Source organism: Emys orbicularis (assembly GCF_028017835.1).
Source record: "Emys orbicularis isolate rEmyOrb1 chromosome 14 unlocalized genomic scaffold, rEmyOrb1.hap1 SUPER_14_unloc_1, whole genome shotgun sequence".
In the NCBI taxonomy this organism is placed as follows: domain Eukaryota; kingdom Metazoa; phylum Chordata; order Testudines; family Emydidae; genus Emys; species Emys orbicularis.
In genome coordinates this window covers 371,815-388,752 of record NW_027045139.1, presented here as the reverse complement: position 1 = coordinate 388,752, position 16,938 = coordinate 371,815, and the positions used below count along the sequence as shown (strand labels likewise).

Genomic DNA, 16,938 nt, shown 5'->3' with positions numbered 1-16,938 from the left:
CCCAGGTGGGTGTTAAGGAACCATTGATCAGCAGGGGAATTGTAAACAAGAGATTTACAATTCTATAAGAGACAGCTGTGCAAGCACCACACAATGAGGATTGCTCAACTCTGTGACTCAGCAAGGCCCACCAGGACATGCCTGGGACAGTATCTTTCCAGGGACACGGAAAATATAAAATAAAGGACACATCATGAGATGAGCAGGTCCTCAAGGAATCAATTCTGATGCACTTCCACTTATAATCACTTAAAATCTATCTTTCTGTTAAAACTTATTTTAATGTTTTATCCTTACCAATGAGTTTGTCTAAAGTGCTTGGGGAATCTGCTCAGATTACAAAAGCTGGTGCATGTCCACTACATATACCGTCACCAGGCTCTGAAGGCAGAGTGGAGAGCGGCAGCTGCTGGCTGGGCACCCAGCTCCGAAGGCAGCAGCGCCGAAGTAAGGGTGGCAATGTGAAAAGTGATATTTGTCAATATCACTTTTCATAGCAGACTTAGTGCCTCCCCTGCCGCTCTTACTTCTGTGCTGCTGCTGCCATCCCCCTTCCCCCGTCCCCCAGCTGACAGCTGGAGCCCTGTCACCACCACCCAGTGAGGGAATGGTGGGGGGAGGGCAGCCCAAGCCCAGGCTGCCTCACGGTGAGGAATTGAGGGGCAGCAGGGCTCTGTCAGTCAGCCCCAGGGCGGCAGGGGAAGAGACAACCGTTGGGGGCCCTGTGGGGTCAACCACAGAGTCCTGCACTGGGAACATAATAAATAAATGGAGATACCCCATCTCCTAGAACTGGAAGGGGCCTTGAAAGGTCATTGAGTCCAGCCCCCTGCCTTCACTAGCAGGACCAAGTACTCATTTTGCCCCAGATCCCTAAGTGGCCTCCTCAAAAATTGAACTCACAACCCTGGGTTTAGCAGGCCAATGCTCAAACCACTGAGCTATCCCTCCCACTATCTCCTGGGCAGCTGAAAGGAAGGGAGGGGTTGAAACCCCCAGCCCCCCCATCACCTTGGCAACCCTCAACCAATGGAAGGAGAAGAGACAACAGCAGCCAATTAAGAGGACAGAAGACTCAGCACTGGGTCCAATTCAGGTAGAGATTTTTATTCATGATGCATGCACAGAGAGGTGCCAGAGTGCTCCGCAGATGCTGCCGCTTGATTCCTTCCTCCTGCATGCCAGGTTCTCACCAGGGCAGGGTGTTTCCTTCCCAGCTCATCAGGACACCATGGTGTTTCTCAGAGAGTTCACAAATCACCTTCATGAGCCCACTCATGCTCTCGTCCACCGTCAGGTCTGCCTGCAACATTCATGCCAGAGTGTGAGACGGAATACAGCTGCACTTTCCTCTCCAAGCACAAAGTACCCAAGGCTGGCTGGGAGTTCTCAGCCTCTTCCATATGGTGACCCCATGTTCCAACAGAAAGAAATCCAGGGTATCTGGCCATCTAGGATGGGAGGGTGGTTGTGACCCTCTGAAACTGGTTTGGATCTTCCTCGCCTGAAGGGGTCTGAGAACTCCTGCCCTAAAGAATCTTCTTTTCCATCTCTAATGTCCATGTGTATATAGGTTGCTGTCCAGGAAGGCCTGACCCATGCCCACAGTCTGTAATTTGGCCCTTTTCTATGAGCTTCAGCTTTGACTTCCACATAAAACTAGTGCCACTCATCAGCGAATTATCTTAAGTGCCTATACACAAATGCAAGAAGCCTGGGAAACAAGCAGGGAGAACTGGAAGTCCTGGCACAGTCAAGGAATTATGATGTGATTGGAATAACAGAGACCTGGTGGGATAAATCACATGACTGCAGTACTGTCATGGATGGATATAAACTGTTCAGGAAGGACAGGCAGGGCAGAAAAGGTGGAGGAGATGCATTGTATGTAAGAAAGCAGTATGACTGCTTAGAGCTCCAGTATGAAACTGCAGAAAACCTGAGAGTCTCTGGATTAAGTTTAGAAGTGTGAGCAACCCTTCAAGTTCAGAAGGGTGATGTCATGGTGGGAGTCTGCTAGAGACCACCAGACCAGGGGGATGAGGTGGACGAGGCTTTCTTCCGGCAACTAACAGAAGTTACTAGTTTTCATGAGGGACTTCAATCACCCCGATATCTGCTGGGAGAGAAATACAGCAGTGCACAGACAATCCAGGAAGTTTTTGGAAAGTGTAGGGGACAATTTCCTGATGCAAGTGCTGGAGGAACCATAGGGGCAGAGCTCTTCTTGACCTGCTGCTCACAAACAGGGAAGAATTAGTAGGGGAAGCAAAAGTGGATGGGAACCTGGGAGGCAGTGACCTTGAGATGGTTGAGTTCAGGATCCTGACACAAGGAAAAAAGAAGAGCAGCAAAATACGGACCCTGGACTTCAGAAAAGCAGACTTTGACTCCCTCAGGGAACTGATGGGTGTTGTCAGATGCTACCGGTGTGGTGCTCTGCTTTCTCCTGTGTTGATATCACTCGGCTGCGTGCGTGTATTCCCTCTGTGTGCTGCCCCAGCTCTGCGCAGATAGCTGACCCAGCAAACCCGAAGAGAACCCCCAATAACCACAGAGTCTAGTAAGATGCAAAGTCACGTCGACTAGGTTTATTGCGATCTCGGACACAATGACAGTTCCCCGTAGATTACTTAGTCTACCGGGCATACTACGAGAAAGTGCCTCTTGGCAAGGACCTGGCTCAGTGGCGGGACTTTCCACTGCCCCCGTGGCCGGACAAAGACACCACCCCAGGGATACATTTTTATACACAGGTATACACAAGTTACACATCACTCCTGACGTATTGAGGTGCAGCCCCTCTACGCAGCAAGGTACAACCTCCCTACGTAGTAAGGTGCCGCCTCGCACCTTGTACATGTTGGTTCGATCAAAACAACTCTATCCATCATTTTACCCTTTTGCCCCTGTCATTGGGATGGGTCGGCCTGTTCCATGTTATCTGTGGAATGTTCCAGTATAGTATGTGTTCTGATATCTGGTGTTCAGTACCTTTTAGGTATGTCTCTTTTTGCAGCATCAGCCCTTTCCCTGCCAGCTTCTGTGAGCAGGGCCTGCCTTTGGCTCACAGCTTAACTTTGCTTTATGCTAGCACAGTCTTGACCATTTCTTTAGTTCAGGCCTCAGGCCTCATACTGGGCCTTTACTTTACTGGGCCTTCACTTACTACAATGGGCAGGATCCTCTGGGAGAATAACATGAGGGGGAAAGGAGTCCAGGAGAGCTGGCTGTATTTTAAAGAATCCTTATTGAGGTTGCAGGAACAAACCATCCCGATGTGTAGAAAGAATAGTAAATATGGCAGGCAACCAGCTTGGCTTAACAGTGAAATCCTTGCTGATCTTAAACACAAAAAAGAAGCTTACAAGAAGTGGAAGATTGGATAAATGACCAGGAAGGAGTATAAAAATATTGCTCAGGTATGCAAGAGTGAAATCAGGAAGGCCAAATCACACTTGGAGTTGCAGCTAGCAAGAGATGTTAAGAGTAACAAGAAGGGTTTCAAGTATGTTAGCAACAAGAAGAAGGTCAAGGAAAGTGTGGGCCCCTTACTGAATGAAGGAGGTAACCTAGTGACCGAGGATGTGGAAAAAACTAATGTACTCAATGCTTTTTTCGCCTCTGTCTTCACGAACAAGATCAGCTCCCAGACTACTGCACTGAGCAGCACAGCATGGGGAGGAGGTGACCAGCCCTTTGTGGAGAAAGAAGTGGTTCAGGACTATTTAGAAAAACTGGACGAGCATAGGTCCATGGGGCCGGATGCACTACATCCGGGGGTGCTAAAGGAGTTAGCGGATGTGATTGAAGCGCCATTGGCCATTATCTTTGAAAACTCATGGCGATCGGAAGGGGGGGGGGGGGTCCCGGATGACTGGAAAAAGGCTAATGTAGTGCCCATCTTTAAAAAAGGGAAGAAGGAGGATCCGGGGAACTACAGGCCAGTCAGCCTCACCTCAGTCCCTGGAAAAATCATTGAGCAGGTCCTCAAGGAATCAATTCTGATGCACTTAGAGAAGAGGAAAGTGATCAGGAACAGTCACCAAGGGCAAGTCATGCCTGACTAACCTAATTGCCTTCTATGACAAGATAACTGGCTCTGTGGATGAGGGGAAAGCAGTGGACGTGTTATTCCTTGACTTTAGCAAAGCTTTTGATACGGTCTCCCACAGTATTCTTGCCAGCAAGTTAAAGAAGTATGGGCTGGATGAATGGACTATAAGGTGGTTAGAAAGCTGGCTAGATCGTCGGGCTCAATGAGTAATGATCAATGGGGATCCATGTCTAGTTGGCAGCCGGTATCAAGCAGAGTGCCCCAAGGGTCAGTCCTGAGGCTGGTTTTGTTCAATATCTTCATTAATGATCTAGAGGATGGCATGGACTGCACCCTCAGCAAGTTTGCAGATGACACTAACCTGGGAGGAGACGTAGATATGCTGGAGGGTAGGGATAGGATACAGAGGAACCTAGACAAATTAGAGGATTGGGCGAAAAGAAATCTGATGAGGTTCAACAAGGACAAGTGCAGAGTCCTGCACTTAGGACGGAAGAATCCCATTCACTGTTACAGACTAGGGACCGAATGGCTAGGCAGCAGTTCTGCAGAAAAGGACCTAGGGGTTACAGGGGATGAGAAGCTGGATATGAGTCAACAGTATGCTCTTGTAGCCAAGAAGGCTAATGGCATTTTGGGCTATATAAGTAGGAGCATTGCCAGCAGATCGAGGGACATGATCAATCCCCTCTATTTGGCATTGATGAGGCCTCATCTGGAGTACTGTGTCCAGTTTTGGGCCCCACACTACAAAAAGAATGTGGAAAAATTGGAAAAAGTCCAGCCGAGGGCAACAAAAATGATTAGGGGGCTGGAGCACATGACTTATGAGGAGAGGTTGAGGGAACTGGGATTATTTAGTCTGCAGAAGAGAGGAATGAGGGGGGATTTGATAGCTGCTTTCAACTACCTGAAAAGAGGATGGATCTAGACTGCTCTCAGTGGTACCAGATGACAGAACAAGGAGCAATGGTCTCAAGTTGCAGTGGAGGAGGTCTAGGTTGGATATTAGGAAAAACTTTTTCACTAGAAGGGTGGTGAAGCATTGGAATGGGTTACCTAGGGAGGAGGTGGAATCTCCTTCCTTAGAGGTTTTTAAGGTCAGGCTTGACGAAGTCCTGGCTGGGATGATTTAGTTGGGGATTGGTCTGCTTTGAGCAGGGGGTTGGACTAGATGTCCTCCTGAGGTCCCTTCCAACCCTGATATTCTATGAAGTGTCCTTTCCTCATAACTTGAGGTCTTCTGTACGGGGCCTGTCTATTCCCTAAAGGTTTCCTTTCAACAGGCCCCTTGCCAGTGAGTTAGACCCTGCTCCCAGCAGCAATTCACCTTGATCCAGGGGTTCCCCCCAGTCTCCCTGCACCTAGCAGCTCTCCACCCCAACTGGGCTACCTGCTGGCTTTTCTAATCACCGGTCCCTAGCTGATCAATTTCAGCTGGTGTGTAACTGCTCTGCCACAGGTGAGGCTGGGTCCAGCTCCCCTTAAAGGCCCAGCCAGCCAGTGACACCCATGGTTAACATTTTCGAAATCCCAGTGGCTAGACAGACAAACAGACGGGGGGAGCTCTGCAAATACAGAGAAATGGTGGGCCCATACTGTTGGAAAACACTGATTTCAAGACAGAGTAAGGATGACTCTGAGGCTGCATTTTGAGACATGCACCATTGCACGAGGGCCAGTTCAGCTTCTCCAGTGCTAAGAATTGTGAGCACCCCAGCATGCGCTGGCCCACAAGAGCAGCCTGCTGACGGGCAGGGGGGACAATGGGGGCAATTGCCCAGAGGCCCGGGAGCCCCCAGCTGCCGCTGGCAGCGCAGAGGGGCTAAGGCAGGCTTCCTGCTCGCGCTTGTTGTGCATCACTGCTGGAAGCAGCCAGCACGTCCCTGGGGAGGGGATCTCCATGTGCTGCTGCCCCCACCCCAAATGCCAACTCCTCAGCTCCCACTGGCCGGGAAGTGTGGCCAATGGAAGCTGTGGGGGTGGTGCCTGAGGGCAGCGGTGCACAGAGACCCCCTGTCCCCCCGTCTAGGAGCTGCTGCCAGAGGAGTGTGTCGGTTGCTTTCGGGAGCCGCCCAAGGTAAGCGCTAACCCTCTGGCCCCCTCCTGCACCCCAACCCCCTGCCCCAGCCTAGAGCCTGCACTGAAACTTCCTCCCAGAGCCCAACCCCTCACCCCCTCCTGACCCAAACTCCCTCCCAGAGCCCGGCCCCGCACTCCCTCCCATGCCCAAACTACCTCTCAGAGCCTGCACCCCAACCCCCTGCCCCAGCCTGCTGAAAGTGAGTGAGGGTGCCCTGGGGCCCGGAATTGCTGTCAGCTGGCCTGCACAAGAGAGACAAGCTAGGGGAAGTAATCTCTTTTCTCAGACTAACTTCTGTTGGTGGAAGCTACAAGCCGAGTGGCCCATGGTATTTTTACCATCCTTTTGTCTAACCCTGCCCAGAGCAGGTCTCCATGATACAGCCGTAGAAACACTGGCAGTGGGGTGTGTTAGCCGCACACTGTTGCTTAGGTCGGGTGGAGATGCACTTGTCCTGGATTTCCTGAATAGCCTCAGGAATACTGTGTCCTGCAGAAGGCTCTTTCTCCCTGCATCAGAAGCCTGTTTTTGTGAATGATGTGGCCTGGAGGCTGCTGGTACCTCTGTGAATGTTGCATTTTTCTCCTAGGCATTTCATTACTGCTGTATTAAGTATCTGTGTCTAGCCAGATTTTCCTGCTAACAAACTCGTCAAAGGCGCAGCAGCAAGAGGATTGAGATGCGTTGGTTTTGTGAGGCTGAGTAACAGGAAATGCAGGAGCATCCCCATCGTTCCCAACACAATCTCTCTGCTCGGAGGTGTCGTTACCAGCATGTTGACCTGGAAGGTCATTAGCCCACCTACCTCAGCACTTCCCAGCTCGGTTTTCACCCAGCCCAGGTGCAGCGCACTACACAGGATCCCGTCTTGCTTGTATCCCATCGACTGGCACTTTGTGAGCATGTTTAGCGCTGCCTGGAGGCGAAGCACATGGTGAGCCGAGGCAGAACCACAGCACCCACCAGGCACAGAGCCACTGCACTCCCCAGGCACAACCCACCAAACCCGGCTCATTTGCATGTGTGGGACGCTGCATCTGGGAATGATGAACATTCACCGCCTGAATAACCAGGAACTGAGGGATTCAGCCAGGGTTGGGGGAGGGGGGAAGTGCTGCAATGGCAGGGGAAGAAGATCCTGGGGCACGGGAAAGGCAGGGGAGGGGAGAAGAGAAGAAGGAGCCTTCCATGGGAGGTGGGTCAGAGCAGGGAGAGGGAGGCCCAGTGGTAAGAGGGGCATTTCCATGGGAGTTCGGCAGGAGGAGGGTGTGGAATCCTAGCCATGTTCAGCAGAGCAGTGGAAATAAAGATCCTGTTTCTCAGTTGAGATGACCCTTGAAAGATTCCAACATGCTGTACACACAAGCCATCTGCAGGCACCTGTGTTGGGGTGTATGGGTGCCTAAGTCAGGTGCTTGAGCTTTTGCATGCACCCAGACATAATGTGCATCATTTGCAGGGTTTGCTCAGCACCTTGGGACCCTTCAGGTGAGCAATAGGGTGGCTGAAAAATATTGGTCTTAATACAAAGCTCGGGTTGTTGGAGAGAGCAGCAGCGTGCAAATGTGGGAGGAAATTTCCACCAAGCTGGGCACTGGGCTTGTGGTAAGAACATGCCTGTCGGGAGCGCAACACCCGGCTGTTTGGTGATGGGCATTTACAAGTTCTGGGGCAGAGGCAGGAGGAGATTGTAAGATCAAGAGACTTAGCAGCGTTGGAGCCAAGTGTGGTGGAACCTGTGAGGGCAGCAAACGTCCCAAAGAGAGACTAAAAGACTCCCAACACCTTTGTAGCTTCTCATCCACCTTACCTAAGAATGAGCCTGGTCAATGTGATGGATTGTAACTGGCTGAGGACGGTCCCTGTTATGCTACCAAGGAAAAAGTGGGTGAATGTAATGGTAACTTTAGTGATATTGTACATGCTGTCCCAGAGTGAAATAGACGAACATGCATGTAGAGTCAGTGCTTAATGGAGTCTGAAAAAAGTGTGGTATCTCCCACACACACATCTGCCCATTCACCTGCCTGCAATGAATTCTGCCCCCACATCAATTATGCCCCTACTATACCCCTGCAGCTCCTGGGTTTCTTCACCTCCCCCCCCCCCAGGCTGAAGGGGGGTAGCTCCAACAGCTCTTCATCCCCCTCTGCCTCTTCCTCGCTGGGTGTTGCAGGGAGGTAGGGTTATTCTCTTATTATGGAGCAGTAATGAGAGGTGGACAAAGACCCAGCCTCTCCCAGGGGGGTTAAATACACTCTGTTTCAGGGGATAGTAGATAGAGCTATTTTAGAAGGGTCATTACCTTGATTTCCAATATTGCTGGGTCAGTTCATATGTCCTGGCACTTTGTGATTGGTTTTTGTGTTGGGGTTACTTAAGCAGCTGAGAAATATGAGATTCAGTGACTATCCCATGACTGGTTAGCCTGGGGGAGACATACCTTGCTGCAGCGGTAGGAGACTACTGGCACGAAGGAGAACGTTTCCGGAGTTTTCTCAATGGATCCCAGAACAGTGGAGATGTTGACAATGGCTGCCTTGCTGCAGCTCATCCCTTTCTGGTTGCTTCCCTGGGCAGCCTTCTTCAGCAAGGGAAGGAACGCCTGGGGAGACACTGGGTCACTTTGTCCTTGATAACAAACTTGCCTGCTTCTCAGACCTAAATCTGCCTGCACCTGAGTCCCACTTCCTGTGCTCCCCCCAACTGGCTCCCCCCTTTGCTTCCTCCTCCCACTCCCCATTTCCCACCTGCCTTCACGGCACCCCTTTTGCTAGGAACAGCTTCCCAGTTACCTATTCCTGAGCCTTCTTGCTCCATTCCTTCTATCACCTAGAATGTCCTAGTGACACCTGCCACTGTCTGTCCTGAACCTGTTTGTGCCTTCAAACACTATATATCTAAGCTGTTTAGGGCAAGGACTCCATTCTATTCTGCCTTGGATGTTACCAGCTGTAGAATGCCAGGTCCATCTACAATAAGCAATAATAATACTAACTGATAAATAATAAGCATCTAGATGAGGCTTGCAATGTCTGGATCACCAATGACATAAAAAGTGGGTGCACTAAATTCTCTTCTCTGTTAGGCCTGTGTCACCCCATTAAAGTGAATGGAGCGAGTCAGTTGTTACCAGGGCAGCTGCACCTTCTCTGGTCTCTGAGTGCCCCCCATCAGGTGTTACACCTTGTGCCGTTACCTCCCCAGGGTGGAATCCTGAGATTCCCCAGCTCTCAGAGCAAGGCTCAGGCTACAGCCCCCTGGGCACCAACTGTGATCTCCCACGTCACCACCTGCAAGTAGAGCTGAGCAAAATTTTACGACCAAAACTTGTTTTCAGTGCTACATGCAAATGTGGTGACAATGAAACAATTCACAAAGTCATGCTGATGTCACAGAATTGTTCTTTTTGGAAAGAATCCCTAAAACATTCTGGAAAAAAAAGAAACATTTTGCTTTTTTCTTTTCAAAATCACTTTGGATCAAAATTTCCTTGAATTTTATGTTTAAAAAATTTAAAAATATTTTAAAAGCTTAACATTGTAATGTTTCATTCAACCAGAAATGCCTTTTTAAAAGTTTTTGATTTGTCAAAAATTGCCATTTTTGGTCGGCGGCAAAATGTTTTTTGACTTTTCAAAATTGTCAATGAACCAAGAAATCTGTAATTCACCCAGCTGCATCTGCAAGTCTTCCCTTCGGGAGCTGAGAGCAGTGGTGAATCCAGTGCCCCAAAAGAGCCTTCTGAAAAGGCTTCGCAGCAGGAACATGGCAAAGCATAACAGAGAGGGTATTTAACACCACAGGTCTACGTGCAGGTCTGTATTATCTAAGCGTTCAGGGGAAGCCTTAGGAAGGCTCAACTGCTTCAGACTCTTCTGCAGGGTCTGTGTCTGTCTGTTCCTCTGAACACCTCCCCGACAACTGCCCCCCACCTCTGTGTCTGTACAGCACTGAGCACAATAGAGCTCTGAGCCTGACTGGAACCTCTGGGCTTTACCAGAACACAGAGAAGTCTAGTGTAATGAAAACAAATGGGCCACTTCCTTTTAAAGCAGGGTGGGGTGAAATATTAGATCTCTCCAGCTAATTATCTTGTTTTAAACCAAAAATCCTGCCTAAGTATTCTCAGCCGAAGGTGGACTCTTACCTGGGTCACTAACAGTGGCCCAACAACGTTTGTGTTATAGACGCTTAACATATCTTCAGGAGTGGCTGACTCAAGTGTGCTTGGTGGCATAACGCCAGCATTATTTATCAGCAAATTTAGGCCAGTTCCTCCCAGATGGGCCTCAGCTTTTATTGCAGCGCTCTTGATGCTCGCTGAGTCTGTAGTTTCTGGAGAGAGAATACAGGACTGGTTATGAGCACGGGTTGGTTCCATTCCTGACACTATGTGAAATAAATACACCAAAGTTATGGTAGTTGTGGGTTATGGATAGAGATGCTTGACCCCTTACCAACCTGGTTCAGAGAGGAGGTGTTTATTGTTCTTCAAACTTTTCATATTATGCATTCAGGGCTGGATCCAATTCTCACTGACTTCAATGGGAGTTGGGTCAGCCCCTTAATGTTACTTGAGAAACAAAGCCTACAAGTTAGACCACAGTAGCTAGGAAAGAAGCAAAGAAAACAGAAGGGCAAGAAAATCACCATGTCCTTTCTAGTCTGCAAGATCTAAACAGCCCACAGTTTTGTAACTGGAAGTGGGAGCAGGTCTGGGAATGTGGCAGAGGGCCAAGAATGACATTGAGAGAGACAAAGTCAAAGCAGCATTACCTGCATTTCCATGTACTGCCAGCTGTAACTGACGTTAACACGCTGCTCTGCTCTGAAAACTGCCGTTGGTGCAATGGTTCAATGGGGCTCCTTGCTTGTTGCTTTCTGACGTCAGAGCAAATGTGCTCTGTTTACAAGTAATAAAAAACAATACAGGACTTGAGTCTTGTTTTACCCTAGTACCCCTGGATGCTGCCAGAGCGCTGGAAAGGGGCCTTAGTGTCAATGAGAGTCAAGCCCATTTATTCTAGCTGCTAGCCTTGGATCTGAGAGTCAGGCTGGCTCCTTCCCTCTCACACTTCATCATCGCTCTGTGTGTGTAAAGTTCGACTGACCAGATCTTGCCCTCCTTTCCGCTTGTGCTACCCCATTAACCCGCAGTGCTGGTGCTTGGCTCTCAGGCCCCAGAGTGACTGGTGAGACTGGCAGCTAGAAAATCAAATCCTGAGCACAGTTGATCTGGAATTGCTGAGTGCTGTGGGGCCCTTGCTACAGGGACGTTGTTCAGAGTGAACATACAGGGGAAGCTGCCAGTCATTTGGGGCTTCCTTCTAGGACCATTACAGCCAATGTGTGTTTTTTGCCTTTGACTTCAATGGCCGCAAGTTCAGGGCTTTTCTGCCAGAGTAACAGCAAAAGGAAAATATCCCAAAGTCCAAACCCAGACAGCTGGGTTTAGCAGCCCTTAATCCCATTCGCCCAAAGGATTCTGCTCAGCTGGTGATTCCTTTGCAGGAGACTTGCCCGTGCACCTCTCATCTGACTTCTGCTAGAACAGGAAAAGATGGAGCCGAAGCTGCATGGTATAATCTGTAATGAATCCTCTAGCCCCAGCCTGGATTTCCCTACCCAAACATGTAGCCAATCAAGCATGCAATTGAGAGAGTGGGTTTCCATGGCATATTAAAGAAAATAATGACACAGACCCACATGATGGAGATGGCTGAGAATCTGAGCATGCTGATTTGGGACCATGGAGCTATGGGAGGCATGTCAGACAAAAGATCATCCTGATTAAACCAGACATTAGCATAGTCCAGCAACAATTGGTGATCTTTCAAGAACATCCTCTAATAGTTCAAGGATCTTCCACCTGGTCTTTCTCCTAACAAGGGTTCAGCTCTATAAGCATGGTTCAAACCCTGTCTCTAGAAACAGCTGACAGCGAATTCAGTTAGTGTGTTGAGCAGAGGCCTGGCTCACTCCTAACACTGATGGATCGCCCAGAACCTGAAGCCCAATTTTAGCCACCTTACTGTTAGAATGTGCCCTCCATTGCTGAGGTGATGGCAGGGAGCACAAATCCTGCCAGGGATTTCCTGTTGCAGGTGAAAAGTTCATAAAGTATTTCCAGGAAGGTCATCTTTCTAATGCCAAGGCTCTTTTAACTGACAACAAGCCAGTCCTGACCTGTGCCTTCCTGGCAACATCTCTAGGTTACTGAACTGGGGACTTCAGTGCAATAATAGTTTATTGAGTAGATCTTAAGTGCAAAGTTAGAGTCAGATAATGCCACTTACATCTAACAGTGCAGATCTGGATGCAAGCTAAGGAAGGATCTTCTGGGAAGAGAAGGGAAAAGGGAAGATTTGGAGTGTCTGCTTTCATGGCTGCATCTATCCTCATTAACTCTGCGTTATATTATTACACATTCTATAACTGAGGATGTGATGGTGGTTTGTGCAGGCGAGATGAAAAGGGTTGCTGTTGACTCTTGGCCAACTTGAAGCTGTTTTTCAGAACTAGCTTTGTGTTAATTTACAAATGAACTCTAAGTTCATGAATGTTAATCATGGACAATCTCAGCTGAGAACTTCCAAGTGTTCTTGTGTTTCAGTTTTATGCTACATATGGTCAAACTTGAGTGGCTAAAGTTAGGCTCCTACAGACATATTTTGGCACCTGAATATTAATAGCTTGATTGACTACTGAAAGCCAGATCACGTCTATTCAGGTGCCTAAATATGGATTTAGGAGCAAAATGTTAGGGTTTGAAAAAGCTAGCCTGTAGCTGCAGCATTCGTTTAGAATTGATGGCTTGTGGTTAAAACACTGGGTTAGGAACCAGGTGGTCAGGATCCCAACTCTGCCTTAGACTTCCTGTATGATCTTGGCCAAAAGTGTCCACTAATTTTGGGTGCCTCTCTTGAGACACCATTGAGCCTGGTTTTCAGAGGTGCTGAGAACTCTAGCTAAAGTCACCAATAGATGTAGGTGCTCAGCTCCTCTCCTGAGCAGGCTTTCAGTGACTCCAAATGGCCTCTTTGAAATTCAGAACCATTTTAGCCAAAGACATTTTTTCAACCCGGGCCACAACCTAAAAACAAATCCGTATGTGCATGAAGATGAACAACAGACCAAAAAAATCAAACCACTTCTGCATGGAGACTAATGTTGAGAATATTCAGGCCAAAGGAGATTTATTTTTGAGAAGATTAAAAGACAGGGAAACTGCACTAAGACTGGAGTGGGTCTGACAAGCATAATCGCCTAATCTCTATTGAGTAATTCCATATATTCAACACCTTGGTCTATTGTATGGTCATGTATTAGTAGATGAGTTCTGTTGCTATGACAGCCTCACCCCACCTTAGGGCATGTTGTATAAGGAACATTCAGGCATATTCTACCCTATTATTGTCAATCTAGACTGTTCTCGCAGACGCTAGGCTTGGCTGAGATTTAGTTTGTCATCTTCTCTCACTGCAGTTCTCACAAAGGTGAGCATGATCCAGTCCTGCTCCCGTGCTGGAATGAACGGCAGAACACCTCTTTGATTTAAAGGGAGCAGAACCAGGTGCAGTGTTTGGCACAGATTACCAGACGAGGCAGGCAGCCTCTGTAACTGCGCTTTATGCATTGTTCAGCGATGAGGAACTACGATCCACTGACACTAGCAGTGCACTAACAAGTTGTGGTCTGTTTAGCTGCACTAGTGATTACGATCTAGTCAGGCGCTAGGAATCTGGAAAAAAATGGATGTGGAAAGGGTCATAGAGAACGTAGAGCAGAGACTGCGAATCAGAAAGCAGCTAACGGAGAGCTGGCCATGCAGTGTCTGCAGCGTGCTGGTTGGCAGGAGAGATGCACCGAGGACGTACCTAGCTGCAGAATCACAATGTTTGGGTGCTTGGAAGCCAAATTTTTTAGTTCCTGGAAGCAAAAATAAAATAAAAAAAAATTGCATTATGGAACCTAAGTGAAAACACAGGCACAAATGCTGCATCACCCCATCAGACAAAGCCCTGGCACCGAGAACACCCACAGCCCTATGGCACAGATTCTGCTGTCACCCACATGCAATCCCGTTCATTTAAATGGGGGTATGTGAGCTTAACAGAGAGCAGAAGCTGACCCTGTGGCTGGCAGTCAGTAGTGCCTGGGAGCTCCAGGACACTGCTCTGAGTGAAGTCCGTGGGAACAGCATGAGTCATCATGGAACCAAAAAATCAGAGTGGGTGCATATGAAGACCAAATTTTTCCCCTCCCCAGAACCTCTACCCCACACTTTCTTGCCCTGCTGCTGCCATATGGGGATCCGGGGTCAGATTGGGGATATTGGAAGAGCTGGGGGGGAAAAGGCCAAAACTGTTTTTTTGTTGCTAAAATGCATATTCAGTGACACCAAAACATTTTTTCGAATTTGTGTTGGTTTTGTTGAATTGTGTATCTAGAAAAAAATAAAAATATTTCATTTTTCAGTTCAAAAACTACTTTAGAAATTTCCTTTAATTTTATTTTTTTTTTAAAAACCTCAAAACCACTGAAAAATGCCAAGAATCAAAATATTTTGTTTCAGGTCAACCAAAACATTTCATTTGATCTTCAATGTTTTTCTTCTCATTTACTAGAAAAAAAATTGAAATTATTTTTGGTTTGATCCAAAACAATTTATTTAGTTTGGTTTGGTTTAGGAATTGCCTGCAAACCAAAATGTCAATTATTCACCGAGCCATAGATATTGGCTGCTGGCCTGCCCCTCCAGGAAAAGCCTCTTGCAGATTTGGGGAGGCAGGATCATACTGGGCTCCTCCCTCAAGATAGCTGACCTGATGCCCTCTAAGGAGCCAGAAAGGAAGAAGCATCACAGGGAGAGCTCCCACTATAGGAAGGATTATGGGACACCAGGCAAATCTCACTTCCCCCACAGCTACATCAAGGGTTAACGGGTGGTCCCAGCACTATTGGGGAAGGAGGGCTGGGGTCTCAGAGGAGGTGAGGTGGTCTGGCAGAAATCCTTCCCCACGCCAAGCCTGAACATCAGCCAGGTCTGCCTTGGACCCCTGGCATAACAGGCCTATGGATCTGTAACAAATCGGGTATCTGATTGGGCAATGTGCCAGGCTCCCTGCCATCATTACAGGGTAACATAACTGTGACATTCTAGCTGCGGCTCTGCGAGGGGCCAATACTTTACACGATAATGGGGACAAGCGAGTGATACAACGCGCACTAGAGCTGCGTATAGTTAACGTGCAGCAGTAGAGTTGCATAAGTGTCAAGGGGAATGTAGGAGCAATGTCTGAGCAGCAATGACTGGGGGTGATCTGGGTACAGAGGGAGGGCAGAGGCGGACAGAATGTCTGTGTGTGTGTTGGGGGGGAGCTAACAGAATGGCAGCACCTCACACCCACTCTGCACAAGGCGCAGGGCAGTGGAGGATCTGGCCCAGTAGTGTTAGGGTTGGGAAAAATTGGGGTCAGTCCAAATCAGGCCTCCTACTGAAACTTGCAAGGTTCCCTGTTTTAAGAGGGCAGGAGGTTTCAGGGGTGGAGGGGAACATACAGCTGGGAAACTGTGTTACAGACTCAGTCCTGGGATCTGCCATCTAAACCTGCTTTTATTCCATGCCCTTTTGGGGAACATTTTCTAAAACAAAGTTCAGCTAAGCAAAAAAGCTGCTTCTCACCTGCGCTCGCACTCCCTCTGGGTCCCGGCAGGTGGCAAAGATCACTTCTGGTGGGTTCGGTTTCCCAATAAAACGCTTGATCAGTTCCAGGCCAATTCCCCGATTGGATCCAGTCACCAGGACACTACGGACATGAAACCCTGCCATGGTCTCTTCACAGCTGCCTCTAGTCTCTGTCTCTGTAAAGTCAATTTAACATCTGCTGTGTCATTTCCTCTGAACTGATTTTGCTGTGATGAATCCCCGCCTACTTTTTTGCTAGTTTCCCTGGAGGCGTATGTTTGTTACAAAAGTTTATGTCATGTTTGATAAAATGCCTCAGTTGATGCATCTCTGGAATAAACAGGAGCTAAGTTGGTGGAATGACAGTGAAACACAAGTCCTCTATCTGAACAGCTCCTGTAAGTCACTGTGACAGAGAATGCCTGATTTTTTCTTACCACAAGCTTTTAAACTGCCCTGAAGCCTTTCCTTTCATTACTAACTTGTTCATGGGGCTACCTCTAGTTTCAGCTGTGTTAGTGTAAATTGGCATAATTTCCCTGAAGATGCAGATTTAGTCTTCTACATGTCTCAGCAGATCTCCAGTTGCTAGATCTAGAAAGGGTAGGAGGGGAAACGGAGCAAAGTTAGTTAAAGAAAACATTGATCAGAGAACTGGAAAGGAGAGTCTGAAAAAAACTGCCCTTGGGTAGCGTTAGCTAGAGAAGGGATTAAGTCACAATAGCCAGGTCCATTCTGAGCATCCCAGAGTACAGGTCATGGCTTTGGTTTGGGTCCGTCAAACATTGTGGCTGAAATGTGTAAGGGTATGTCTGCTCTACAAAATTAGGTTGAATTTATAGAAGTCGATTTTTTAGGAAGCAATTTTATACAGTCGATTGTGTGTGTCCCCACTAAGCGCATTAAGTTGGCGGAGTGTGTCCACAGTACCGTGGCTAGCATCGACTTCCAGAGTGTTGCACTGTGGGTAGCTATCCCACAGTTCCCGCAGTCTCTGCCACCCATTGGAATTCTGGGTTGAGCTCACAATGCCTGATGGGGCAAAAACATTGTCGCGTGTGGTTTTGGGTACATGTCGTCAGTCGCCCCTCCCTCTGTGAAAGCAAT

The 16,938-nt window shown here is 48.2% G+C and overlaps 1 protein-coding gene across 1 annotated transcript; it reads right to left on the bottom strand.

Annotated features, from left to right (window-relative positions):
- Positions 1 to 1,189: 1,189 nt before the first annotated feature.
- Positions 1,190 to 15,975, bottom strand: LOC135894840 (C-signal-like). The gene is made up of 6 exons (XM_065422948.1): positions 15,829 to 15,975; positions 14,021 to 14,072; positions 10,291 to 10,478; positions 8,584 to 8,745; positions 6,946 to 7,056; positions 1,190 to 1,303 (listed from the first exon to the last, which is right to left on the bottom strand). The coding sequence occupies exons 1-6, from the start codon at positions 15,973 to 15,975 to the stop codon at positions 1,190 to 1,192; spliced, it is 774 nt and encodes a 257-aa protein (XP_065279020.1).
- Positions 15,976 to 16,938: the final 963 nt, after the last annotated feature.